At 43.2% G+C, this 13450-nt stretch overlaps 1 protein-coding gene across 5 annotated transcripts in view; it reads left to right on the top strand.

Moving 5' to 3' along the window:
• LOC132772495 (protein sidekick-1-like) overlaps window positions 1-13450 on the top strand; it is a 1018253-nt gene that overhangs the window by 681559 nt on the left and 323244 nt on the right. For all 5 annotated transcript variants that reach the window (XM_067461407.1, XM_067461410.1, XM_067461408.1 and 2 more), the window contains exon 20: window positions 5952-6050. In XM_067461407.1, the coding sequence (XP_067317508.1) occupies window positions 5952-6050 (99 nt within the window). The remainder of the gene's footprint in view (window positions 1-5951; window positions 6051-13450) is intronic.

Raw genomic sequence — 13450 nt, 5'->3', positions numbered from 1 at the left:
TTCCAATGTTCATTTTGGATTTTTAACTGCAATTATATCACAACATGGTGCCCCAGGTCCTTACTGCAGAGTATTTATCATGAGCAATACCATGATCAATGGCCTTGAGAGTCCCATGCTCTTCCTTATTTAGTCTCCCATTAGACTTTGGAATACAAAAGCAGGTCTTAGCTGCCAAAGAAGAGTCTGAGAAAACATGTCCCTGTAAATAGTGCTTTCTAGTGCTACACAGCACAATGAAACTCTCAGTAGTTTAGTCCTCCACACACTCTTGACCAGGAGTCTTTAGCAAAGTAGTGGGCAATGAGTAATTTTTCCAGATGTTGTTGAATTGCAGCTCACAGCGTGTCTCACCATTTTCTGTGTTGGGTGGGGTTGATGGGAGTTAACAGTCTAAAATAATCTGAAAGGACGCATTGTGCTCACTCTGCTGTAAAATCTGTGTAATACCATCTTAACTGTGGGCGCATCCACACAGGGTGGAAAATGCGTGCCTTCATGGATTTTTGCTGGGACATCCAAATGATACCTCAGGTAAAAATAAATTCTTTCAGGACAAAGCAGGAAAACCCTGCTTTGTCTCGAAGTAATTTGATACTGGGAAGATCCAGGACTTCCTGAAAGACCCATGTCCAACCCACTATGGGCCGTGTCTAGACTGTCCCTGTTGCAACCCAGAGCAGGAAACTGGACCCTCAGACAACAATCCACCACGCTTGGCTTCAGAAAAACAATCCTTTTTATTTGATGAAAGATGAATACAAAATAGAGGGAAAAATGCAAAGGTAAAAAGCCACAGTAAAAATCAGCAACAAGATCATTAAACCCACAGCTAGACTGCTGAATCCTGGAACCTGTTAGCAAATCACTAACCATACTTAGGGCAACTAGAAAAACCTCCGTGAAACAAGGCTACTTGGATCAGGAGACCTGCAAACGCTGGCACATGAATCTGGAACGATGCCTAGTTTGAAGCTGTATTCAGAGCAGTCATATTTAAAGCCAAGAAATCTATTGTGAGACACGCCTGAAGATTTTGTTTGGATTTCCTTCAATCTGGCTGACCTGCGTAAACATTGGGCTTCTCCCCGATTCTGCCAAATCTGCCCCCGCCTATCATTAGGCAGGCCAGGTGCCTGATTCTCTGGAGAGCTAAATCTGGGAGGAAAAAGGAGTGAACCGTCTCCGCTTGGCCCGGAATGTATGTTCTCATGGGAATCTTGACTTTCGCTTTCCAAGGCTGTAAGATTTTCACTACTCAACCCATCATCATCTAAACCGGCCTCAAAATTCACATGGGCAACAGGAAATACATGAACATCAGGAAATGCAATCTGGTTCAAGTTCACACACAGGTTGAACCCCAACAGTCCCCTTGGAATTCCTGGGACTATCGAGGGGGCCATCCACACAGCCCTCTCAAAAGTCCCAGAAAAATAAGAGGGCTGTAATTCCCTCCCAACCCCCCAGAAAAGCCTTACAAGTCAACAATGACTTAACTGGCTACGATTTCTCCTTCTCCGGAGCTCTCCTAGCACGTAGAAAAGATGCTCCAGAAGAAGGGTAGAGAAGGAAAATGTCTCCTGGTCCTCCCCTTCTCCTTGCATGTCATTTCTACCTTTGAGGTAGCAATTGCGAAAATCAAGATCCTTGTTCAAATATTAAGTTGGCTTAAACTAGATCAGCGGTTCACAAACTGTGCTCCGGGGAGCCATTGGAGCTCAGGGATTCCGTGGGCGCTCCACCTCTTCTAAGGTGGTTGTTGTTGTTGTTGTTGTTGTTATTTTAAAAGCTGGCCATCTGTTGGAGGTGCTTCGATTTACTGCATGGCAGAAGGGGGTTGGACTGGATGGCCCCTGGGGATCTTCCATTGAAATACTCTTAAGTTAATGTTGGTTAAAATTGTTCTTTATTTTAAATATAATTTTTGTGCACAGTGTGAATTAGTTCACACAAATACTTTCCATCCATCTGCCACTGGCCCAGCCCATACCTGATACACACACACACATACACATACATATATACACATTTATGGGGTTCCACAAGAAACGTTTGCTTCAAGAAGGACTCCACAGCCTTTCTGAACTAAAAAATAGGGAAACATGGAATTTGAGCTCTTTAGCCAGTATTCTGTATATATCCTGCATATTTCCAAAAAAGCAAGAGATCCCTTGGCTCAATACACCAATTTCTGCATGCAGGAGAATTGAGTTCAAGCAACCTTCCATGCATTCCAGGTGCAGAAATGCAAATTGGTTGGAAGGGTTGGCAGTCTTTCTTCTTCATAGCTGGAGGGGAGTTGGCAACTGGACAGAATGAGGAAGAAGCAGAATAAAAATGGCCACCTGGGTCAAGAGAGCAGGAGGGCAGCCCAGCCCAGCAGGGATTCAGGTAACAGAAGTGCAGGGAGTATAAAGTGAGCACAAAGCTTCCTTTGCTCAAAGTGCCTGTGAAGGGGAGAAGAACAGGGCAAGGAGGATCACAAATCTGTCTGAGTTGCCTTCCTCAAAGATCAGAATTGAACAAAGCACATTTTGGCCATCAGTCTATTTGACACACTTTCATTACCCTCCAGGGAATGTTGTACTAAGAACTGTTCCACTTAAGCTATTTCTTCAGAGGTTATACCAAGTTGCATGCATCTACTGAAAGCAATTACAATGCCACTGGTATGTCAAAATAACTACTTGGGAATGCATTTTCCTATGGACCGCGTAGATTTTGCTGAGGAGGGAGCAGGCTTGTTTTCTGCAGCCCTGGAGGCTAGGACTCTGAGCAATGAGTTCAAATGACAGGAAAGAAGATTCCATCTGATCATTAGGAAAAACTTCCTTGTTCCGTCTCCCAGGAGCCTCATTTGCCTTACTTTATAGTTGCTTGAGGTTGCTTCCTCTTGCATTTTCTCCCAGGGCTGCTGCAGCTTTGCAGGAGTCCTAAAAGTTAATAGTATCAGAGTCTGCAGGCCTCTTTGCAACTATTGGCTTAGAGAGCAGCTCTTTGAGTTTAGGGACGGCCTTTTCTCCCAGGGAAAGATCTCTATTTTAGATTCTCCCCTGCCTTTTCCAGTTTGAGGAAAGACTTCAGACGTGCTGACGGCTAGGCAGTTAGCTCTGGGAAAACCATTGCAAAAACTAAATTGAGTAAGCTATATTAAGCTATAGATAGTATATTATACATTATAGATCAGTATTAAGCTATATTGAGTTAATATAGATAGTATATTGTGTATTGAGCTGTATTGAGATATTATAGTTAGATAAATTTAATTGAGAAGATTGAGTTATATAGTTTTAGAGAGAGAGTCTTCACTACTTTGTCTCCAGAACTAAGCTTAAGTTATAGATAGGGAAAAACCTGCTTTATTCTAAACCACAACAGCTTAAGGTTAGGGTGTAAAGATTCCAGGATCTTATCTGCCATCTGGAGAAAAGGTTACCTCTGTAACTAAAGAAAGGAAAGAATATTTTGTAGTTTCATCTCTTGACTGTTTGTTTGCAACTGTGATGAACTGTGCCAAGTCTTCAAGGGCTTTGAATAAATAAATATCCTTTTTTGATGTTTAAAACCAGTGATAGTCTCAATTGCTGAGTATCTCAAGCTTCTCAAGATAGATACTTGCGGTTCACTCAGGCATAGAGAGAAGCACGTCACAGTTTTATTTTCTATATCGTCTGGGCGGACAGCACATTCCTTACTGTAAGAAGAGTTGTTTATCACCACCTTGGAGTGTGGTGGAGATGCCTTCTTTCGAACAGAAGTGGTGGGGAATGCTTTGTGCTTTTTCTGCATGGCTGGCCCCTGAGGTCTCTTCCAACTCTAGGATTCCATGGTTCTATGAAACTATCCATCTGAACTTTAGGAAGAACTTCCTTACTGAAAGAAGAGTTGTTCATCACCATCTCAGAGTGTGGTGGAGATGCCTCCTTTGGAGGCTTTTGAACAGAGGCTGTGGAGAATGCATTGATTGTGCTTTTTTCTGCATGGATGGCCCCTGAGGTCTCTTCCAAGTCTAGGATTCCATGGTTCTGTGACTCTATCCATCTGAACATTAGGAAGAACTTCCTTACTGAAAGAAGAGTTGTTCATCACCACCTCAGAGTGTGGTGGAGATGCCTTCTTTGGAGGTTTTTGAACAGAGGCTGTGGGGAGTGCGTTGATTGTGCTTTTTCTGTATGGTTCGCCCTGAGGTCTCTTCCAACTCTATGATTACATGGTTCTGTGACTCTATCCATCTGAACATGAGAAAGAACTTCCTTACTGAAAGAAGAGTTGTTCATCATCATCTTCTCAGGGTGTGGTGGAGATGCCTTCTTTGGAGGTTTCTGAACAGAGGCTGTGGGGAATGGGTTGATTGTGCTTTTTTTGCATGGCAGAATGGGGTTGGACTGGATGGCCCCTGAGGTCTCTTCCTAGTCTAGGATTCCATGGTTCTGTGACTCTATCCATCTGAACATTAGGAAGAACTTCCTTACTGAAAGAAGAGTTGTTCATCACCACCTCAGAGTGTGGTGGAGATGCCTTCTTTGGAGGTTTTTGAACAGAGGCTGTGGGGAGTGCGTTGATTGTGCTTTTTCTGTATGGTTCGCCCTGAGGTCTCTTCCAACTCTATGATTACATGGTTCTGTGACTCTATCCATCTGAACATGAGAAAGAACTTCCTTACTGAAAGAAGAGTTGTTCATCATCATCTTCTCAGGGTGTGGTGGAGATGCCTTCTTTGGAGGTTTTTGAACAGAGGCTGTGGGGAATGGGTTGATTGTGCTTTTTTTGCATGGCAGAATGGGGTTGGACTGGATGGCCCCTGAGGTCTCTTCCAAGTCTAGGATTCCATGGTTCTATGACTCTATCCATCTGAACATTAGGAAGAACTTCCTTACTGTAAGAAGACTTGTTTATCACCACCTCAGAGTGGTGGAGATGCCTCCTTTGGAGGCTTTTGAACAGAGGCTGTGGGGAATGCGTTGATTGTGCTTTTTCTGCATGGATCGCCCCTGAGGTCTCTTCCAACTCTAGGATTCCATGGTTCTGTGACTCTATCCATCTGAACATTAGGAAGAACTTCCTTACTGTAAGAAGAGTTGTTCATCATCATCTTCTCAGGGTGTGGTGGAGATGCCTTCTTTGGAGGCATTATGTATACATTGTATTATGTATTAATGTTTTTAACTTGTTAACTGTATTATGTATTAATGTTTTTATCTTGTTTGTTTATTGATTCAGGCATCGAATTGTGCCTTTGTATGTAAGCCGCCCTGAGTCCCCCCTCGGGGGTGAGAAGGGTGGGGTATAAGTAATTGAAATAAATAAATAAATAAATTTTGAACAGAGGCTGTGGGGAATGCGTTGATTGTGCATTTTCTGCATGGCAGAATGGGGTTGGACTGGATGGCCCCTGAGGTCTCTTCCAAGTCTAGGATTCCATGGTTCTATGTCTCTATAACCATCAAAGTGACAAGACCCGTCCAAGATATATGTGACACTGGCATTGCATAGAGCCAGCCTGGTTCAGATGGGAGGGAATAAGATACGGGCTCAAGGAAGATATATCAGCACTTGCTTTTGGGGGTTCAGTCTCACTTCCTATTCTAGTTATATTACATTGAGAGGAAAGAAAGCTTCCACCACCACCATCACCCCATAAAGGAGAGGTTTAATAAAGTCTGCAGCCTTATAGACTATGAATTAAATTCTATAGAACTCAGTGGGATTTATTTCTAATGACTGGACATCTATCGGATCGCAGGAGTTCTGGGAGCAGCTGAGAAGATGATAGGGTGGAAATAATTCCTCCGGATGATAGCTAGAATGGTCCTTAACGCCTTGATCAGTCTTGCAGCGCTGGTCCTGGCTGGCTGTTTTATTTCTTCAGACCAAACAATGCCAAGCTGAATTGAATCCAAAGTAAATGGGGCCCCTCCTGTTAACAGATTTCCCTTTCTGATTGCCAGAGCCAGGAGTGGTGGGACATCTGAGCTTCACGGAGATTTTGGACACATCGCTCAAGGTCAGCTGGCAAGAACCCGTAGAGAAAAATGGCATCATTACAGGCAAGTATCGGCAAGCAGCCATTATAAAACGTGTTGTGAAAAATGGAGAGCGGGATGTGGGAATAGGAAAGGTTGAGGTGTAGGAGACACATTGCATTGCAGTGATCAATAGGGCCAGCTTTTATCAGGATCCTCTGACTTCAAGCTTGTTGCTGTGACTACTTTTGTGAGACTGAAAAGTCAACAAAGATACGTTAGAGAGGTTATGGAGCCCATCATCACCTCTACTTCTTTCCCTTCATCCAACAAACTCCTTTTCTCCCTAACTGCCCCTCTCAAACTGGATGACTCTGAAGAAATTCAGGTCCTAAATTGACAATACAGACATTTTGACGTGCTCAAATGCATATCTTTATGTTAGTCTTAATCTTAACCCAAATGGGGGAGAAATAACTGTATGAGAAAAACTCTTATGTTCTTGTGTTTCGTCACTAGTGTAGTAATGAACAGCTAGTCATTTGTTAAAAGGTGATGTCAGTTTGGGTATTGGACTGAAACTTCTATATTATACGTATATCTCTTAACATATTTCCCCCTCTCTCTTATGTCAGCTCCACTAGCTGCCAATCCATTTCTGAGCACAATTCAAAGTGCTGCTCTTGGCCTATAAAGCCCTATACAGTTCCGGACAACCTAACCTATCCAAATGTATCTCCGTCTACATCCCACCCCAGAATTTAAGATCATCCGGGGAGGCCCTGTGCTTGGCCCTGCCGTCTTTGCAAGTGCATTTAGTGGGAACAAGAGACAGGGCCTTCTCGGTGGTGGTCCCCCACCTGAAGAATGCTCTCCCTAGTAAAATTGGGTTGGCTTCATCCCTCCCCTCTCTTAGACAGAAAACATGGTTTTGGGATCAGGCATTTGTACTGTAGGCTTGACAGTGTTCACAATGTATTGTCGAAGGCTTTCATGGTTGGAATCACTGGGTTGTTGTAGGTTTTTTCGGGCTGTATGGCCATGGTCTAGAGGCATTCTCTCCTGACGTTTCGCCTGCATCTATGGCAAGCATCCTCAGAGGTAGTGAGGTCTGTTGGAACTAGGACAAAGGGCTTTTATATATCTGTGGAATGACCAGGGTGAGACAAAGGACTCTTGTCTGTTGGAGCTAGGTGTAAATGTTTCAACTGACCACCTTGATTAGCATACAATGCTGACTGTGCCTGGAGCAAACGTTTGTTGAGAGGTATTTAGATGTCCCTGCCTGCTTCCTCTCTGTTGTTGTGCTGCTGCAATTTTAGAGTTTTTTATTTGAGAACACAGAAATGCTGGACCACTCTCACAACCACTATGTCAGACTACACAGAGAATCCATTGAAATACACAAGCATGTGGACAATTTCAATAGAAAGGAGGAAACCATGACAATGAACAAAACCTGGCTACCAGTATTAAAAAACTCTAAAATTGCAACAGCACAACAACAGAGAGGAAGCAGACAGGGACATCTAATTACCTCTCAACAAAAGTTTGCCCCAGGCACAGTCAGGCCATTGTATGCTAATCAAGGTGGTCAGTTGAAACATTCACACCTAGCTCCAGCAGACAAGAGTCCTTTGTCTCACCCTGGTCATTCCACAGATATATAAACCCTTTTGCCTAGTTCCATCAGACCTCACTACCTCTGAGGATGCTTGCCATAGATGCAGGCGAAACGTCAGGAGATAATGCCTCTAGACCATGGCCATACAGCCCGAAAAAACCTACAACAACCCAGTGTTCATGATGTTTGAACTTTGACATAGGCTTCAGACTGAGTCGTCGATCATTATATTAGATCTGGATTCGGTGAAATGACAAATAATAATAATAATAATAATAATAATAATGTTTTAATGTATTTTAATTCAATGTTTTATCTGATGCATAATGTTGTTATATTGTATTTTATATGTTGTCGGCATCTAATTGTTGTCATTGTAACCTGCCCTGAGTCCCCCTTCGGGGGTTGAGAAAGACGGGGTGGAAATGTTGGAAATAAATAAATAAAAATAAATAATAAATTTCACTTACAGACATCACACCACTGGGTGTTTGCATAGAAAGAGAAGGAACAACAGATCTGGCTTTTGCAGAAACTGGGTTCTTTCATTTTTTATGAGTGTCAGATTGGCATATCATCTGGAGGGTCATTCTTGAATGGAAGTGATAACTAGTTGGTTGGGTGAGATGATAACTTGTCCCAAAAGTGTGGCAAACAATTTAACACTTGGGGCGGGAGAGAAAAGACTCCTTTTTATTCAAAATCATGCATTTCCCTTGAATGCTTCGGTGCTTTATAGAATGCTGCTTGGAAATCTACGAGTGGCTGGGAGCCTTCCACTTCATCACTTTGGTTCATGGATGTCATTTGCTGCGACTTGGTTTTTAATTCTTGTGCACAGAATGAGAGGAAAGCGCAAAGGGCATTAGAAGGGAGCCAGCCAGCTTTGGTAAATTGCCCATTGCTCTCATTGTAGATTTCGGTATCTCCCTTTCTCCCTTGGTAAACTCTGATTTATGAGGGCCTGGATGCAGACGGACAGTTTGTGATTGGATGTACTGCTCTCTCATACAGAATTTACTCCAGATCAACAGAAAATTATTTTTGAAACTCCTCTGGTCATTAGTTTCAGTTAGACTGCAGTTTGCTAATGCCAGACTTTGAGAGACACTTCTCCTGCCTTAAACTTGAGTCAGGCAAAGCCAACTTTTCTCTGCCTTTTTGATTCTTTGGAGTGCTCAGATGGCACTGCCTGTGCTTTTTAAAATTAGAAGCCATTTTTTAAAACTTGACATATGTCCCAAAATTCTCCCTTTGCAGTTCTTTTGTAGGCTCAGTTCCTTTTTGGGAACATTGGGTCAAGAAATGAAGCTTATGTATTACAAAAAGGCACTTTGAGGAAAGATTCAGTTTCATCAATTTGATAGAGAGCTTTAAAAGTGTATGTTAAGTTCACTCATCAAGAAATTCACATTCTTCAGTGCCACAGGCACTGTGCTGGTACGGCTGTACCAGGAGCTCCAAATTTATTTGCTTTGTATTAAATGTTTGCTTGCAGCCCTGGGTTTCAGGGTCTCTGCAGAGAGGTGGCTTCCTTTTTTGCAGTCATAGGGCAAGTCACCTGTCCATCATTGTTAAGTTTTGGTTCCGCCCCTTGCTCAGGGCAATTGGGAAGGGGAGGGAGCCATTTATTAGTCAGTCTCAGCAAGGAAAACTAATGTACAGGACGTGTGCAAGCTTCCCCTGTACAAAAGCTTCAACCCTTAAGACTTTCCGGGGCAGAACAGTCTTAAGAGCATCCAAAGATTTCCAGGAAAACAGCCCTAAAGACCAAAGAACTCCAGCTGGAGAATATCTAAACCTTTACTGGTAGGTCCACTCAGTGCTTCGAGATGCAGTTCGATCCGGTAGGTGGGTCCCAAACCGTTCAGGGCTTTGTATGTAAGAACCTGCACCTTGAATTGGGTCCAGCAGATGAATGGCAGCCAGTGGAGCTCCTTAAACAGGAAGGTTGACCGCTCCCTGTAAGGCGCACCAGTTAGCAACCTGGCCGCCCCCCATTGGATCATCTGAAATTTCTGGGGCGTTTTCAAGGGCAGCCCCATGTAGAGTGCATTGCAGTAATCCAGTCTAGAGGTGACTAAGGCATGGACCACTTTGGCCAGATCTGCCTTCCCGAGGTACGGTCGCAGTTGGCGCACGAGTTTTTGTTGTGCAAAGGCCCTCCTGGCCACCATCGATGCCTGAGCCTCAAACGTAAGTGAAGAATCCAGGAGGATTCAAGCAAGAAGACTCTTATAATGCTTGCCACACTACAACTGTTGAACCATAGCACAGTGCTTTCTCTTCCGGTGGAAAGAAAAGTGGGCACTTCCTGTTGCCCTCACTGATGGTCCTTCAAAGATCCAACCTCAACTCATAGCCTCTCATCTCCAACTTGCGTCCAGAATAAAGTGTCATGTCTTCCAATTCATGGCAAGAATACAACATGGAAATAAATAAAATGTGAACACTCATGAAGGCCAGGCACACACTCAATTGTCTATTTTATCATTTGCCCCATGACTGTTCAGCCACCATCCAACTTGATTCTCAATCAATCAAGACTTTATTAAGGTCCATGACCAGCACAGAGTGGGGCACAAATGCCCTGGGAAGGGGAAACATAGTTCTCTAGAGAGGCAGTCATAAAAATATTAGAAAACAGTTTTCAAAACTCTGTTTAAAGACACAGTTAACATCATCATCATCATCATCATATTTATTTACTTATTAATTGCCTTCCATCCGAGAATGCTCCAGGCGATTGACAGCTAAATTGGAAAAGATAAAATACATACATACAGAATTTAAAAATTAACAGAGACCGAATGCTCTAGTAAAAAGCCAGGTCTTAAGTGCTAGAGTAAAAGGTCCTAAGTCACGCATGGCTCTCATGTAGGGCGGCAAGGAATTCCACAAGGCAGGGGCAGAAATAGAGAAAGCCCATCTGCGTCTGGTCCTTTCCAAGTGCACTTCTCTAGGACCCGGTATATAGAGTACGTTGTGTTGGGCTGGTCGTTGCGACCTCCGATGATGGGAGAAGGAGAGGCGGTCCCTAAGGTACGATGGACCCTGGCTGTAAAGAGTTTTAAAGGTCAGAACTAGCATCTTATACAGGCCACAGTACTCAGTTGGAAGCCAATGTAAATGTTGCAGCACTGGAGTTATATGGCATTTCATGGGTGTTCTTGTGAGTAACCTGGCTGCCGCATTCTGAACAATACGGAGCTTTCGGGTCGTAGACATCGGAAGGCCAACATACAGTGTGTGCTGTCGCTCCATCCTCTATGATGAAGAGCCATCAGGACTAGAAACCTAGTGTTGTGATCTTTACTGCCACTGTTTTAATCCATGTGGACTGGAAGTCATCCCTCATGGTTAGAGGGGCAAGACCATGAGGGGAGACGGACAGGCATAGCCAGTAGATGAGGATGGCTGTCCATACTCTCGCCTCCACTTTCACAAAGCTTGTCTCCAATCACAGGATGGTGGTAGAGGCTTTCTTCTCTTCTCTCGTATTTGAGGATCCTAAAAACTATTGTTTGCTTCCACCCATCCTCCTAAAGTGGGCACTTCTACTGTTGTGACTCAGGTAACAGAGATTGTCTTACACAGCAATTGAAGTGTTAACAGCAGTCTTTAATGAGTCTCTAACTGAAAAGAGCACTTAACATCAGTGCAATTAGCAAAACAAAAGAGCCTTCAGGCAGGTAAACAAAGAAGTGATAAGCCGGATCTTCCAGGACTTGAGCTCAGCAAAAAGGAAAGCATGAGTTAACAAGAGCGTGTGGCAAACACAAAATCAAAACAGCTCCTTAATCAAGCAGAGTCCAGAGCAATAACAAAGTCCGATAAGCAGTTGCGTAGTCCAAAGACGATTCCAAGGTCAGGAGCAGGATGAAGTCACTCGCGTAGAACGGTTCCGAAGTCAAGATACACAAGGCAGGAAAGCTGGATACCAGGGACCCAAACAGAGGTTAGGCAGCACAAAGCACATAAGCAACACTTTGTCTTCTGCAAACTTACACATCCCAGCGTGCTCAATTTATTCACAGTCACCATCACTTGATTGATCTTCATTACTAGCATCTGAATCATTTCCCTCAGCTGCTGCCTCTTGGCCATGCCAACGCTGCCATCGTTGATCCAATTCCTGATCCTGCCAAGCAAGATGAACCTTCCTTCCAAGTATCTTGGAACCCATTGAACTCATCGCTGGATGTAGCTTGGGTGCATATGTCCCTAATGTTCTTAACAAGAGTCCAATCCAGTTCCTCCTCCATTTCATCCTCACTGGCTTCCAATTCCCCTGAACTGGAATTGTCAGCTGTATCTTTAAGTCTCTTACACAGGGTATCGTTATCACTGTCAGACTCACTGGCAACCCGCTTTACTCCCCGGTAATCTGACTCTAAGTCCTCAGGGCCGAACCCTGCAAAGTCCTCCGAATCGCTCGGGGCCAAAATGATATCACGAATGTGCTTCAGCTGACGCTGATCCAGGTCTGACTCAGCATCACTCCTCCTTCTCCTGCAACTGGTAGTACATACGCTGCTGTGACGCTGAGCCTCAACATCTACCCTTGCTGCAGAAAACTCTACCAGGCCTTTCCTTCTCATAAGAATCTCTGTGCATCTAATCCTTCAAAAATATCCCCTCTGTCAGGTTTTACAATGTATTGTAATGTAATATAGCTGAGTCATGCACTGCTATTAGGCTTCTATTGGAAATGCTGAGTCATGCATTAACTGTATATAGGGAATCATTTGGGGAATGTGTTCTGGCCTAGTCCAGGTGATTATGAATGATGTAATCCTGGGTCTGAGTTAAGTTAATGAGTTGGGAACCAATCAGTGATTGCTATGTGTAATTGTATAGAATTGTATATAAGGAAGTCATGTACAGTGTATTCTCTCTCCTTGTGCTATGATGCTGTTTTCTGAAGGCTCTGTGTAATTTATTAAAGTAATACCTGTCTGCTAAGACAAGATATAACCATGTGCTGTGGTAAGGTTGTAGTGTCATCTAGATTGGAGGGGGAAACAATAGTAAAACTGACAATGGCCGGGCATGTGCTCAAGTGCCTGTAAAGAGTTCCAGAGCGACTGCAGTTTGTGGGAGCAGTTGACTGAAAATACTGTGCAGGAAGAAGCTACTGGAAAGCGCTGAAGTTGTGCAAGTGATCTGCTGCTGAATTGTGAGATAAAGCGCGACACCCTCCCAGACCTCTCTCTTTTTCTTTTTTTATTACTTGCTCGTATCCAATAAATAAGTTCCCTTCTATTTCTCTTCACCTATGCTATCTTGAATTAGGACTCAAATTAATTGGGTCTTCACTTCTGTACTGCCTCTTGGCCCTTGACAAATCCGTTCCCTGCAAAAACTTTGAGAAACGTCTGTGCCAAGTTTTTCTAAAATGTACAAAGGTGCATATAACTTCAACCAATAAGTGGAAAGATATTTTTGACTTTTTTTCATCTCATGTGAAAGTTAAACCAGTGAACATTGACATTCCCTTCTCACTAGCTGAACAAAGAACATAAAAAAAACCCATCTGATCTACTGGAATAAATTAATTACCAAAGCATAACCACAATATCAGTAATATAATATATGAATCAAGCTTTCTGAAGGCTTTGCTCTGAAAAGCAGCACAAAAATTATTTAAATACAGGAATAAATGTATGCTGAGGGGGAAAATGATGAGGGGGTCCTTACCATTTCCTTTCATTTATCAGTTAAATTGTCTATTGTCCAACACAGCAGGCAATAAATCCACCCGCAAATGCTGGGTGAGACTCCACAGCATAAAGGCTGAAAACATAATAAAGCCAAAATGTGGAATTTTATAAAAAAGGATGGTAGGTATGTAATTTTG

Source organism: Anolis sagrei, chromosome Y (assembly GCF_037176765.1).
Source record: "Anolis sagrei isolate rAnoSag1 chromosome Y, rAnoSag1.mat, whole genome shotgun sequence".
Taxonomy (NCBI): domain Eukaryota; kingdom Metazoa; phylum Chordata; class Lepidosauria; order Squamata; family Dactyloidae; genus Anolis; species Anolis sagrei.
Note: the sequence above shows the minus strand (reverse complement) of the source record. Positions and strands in the feature narration are given on the sequence as shown.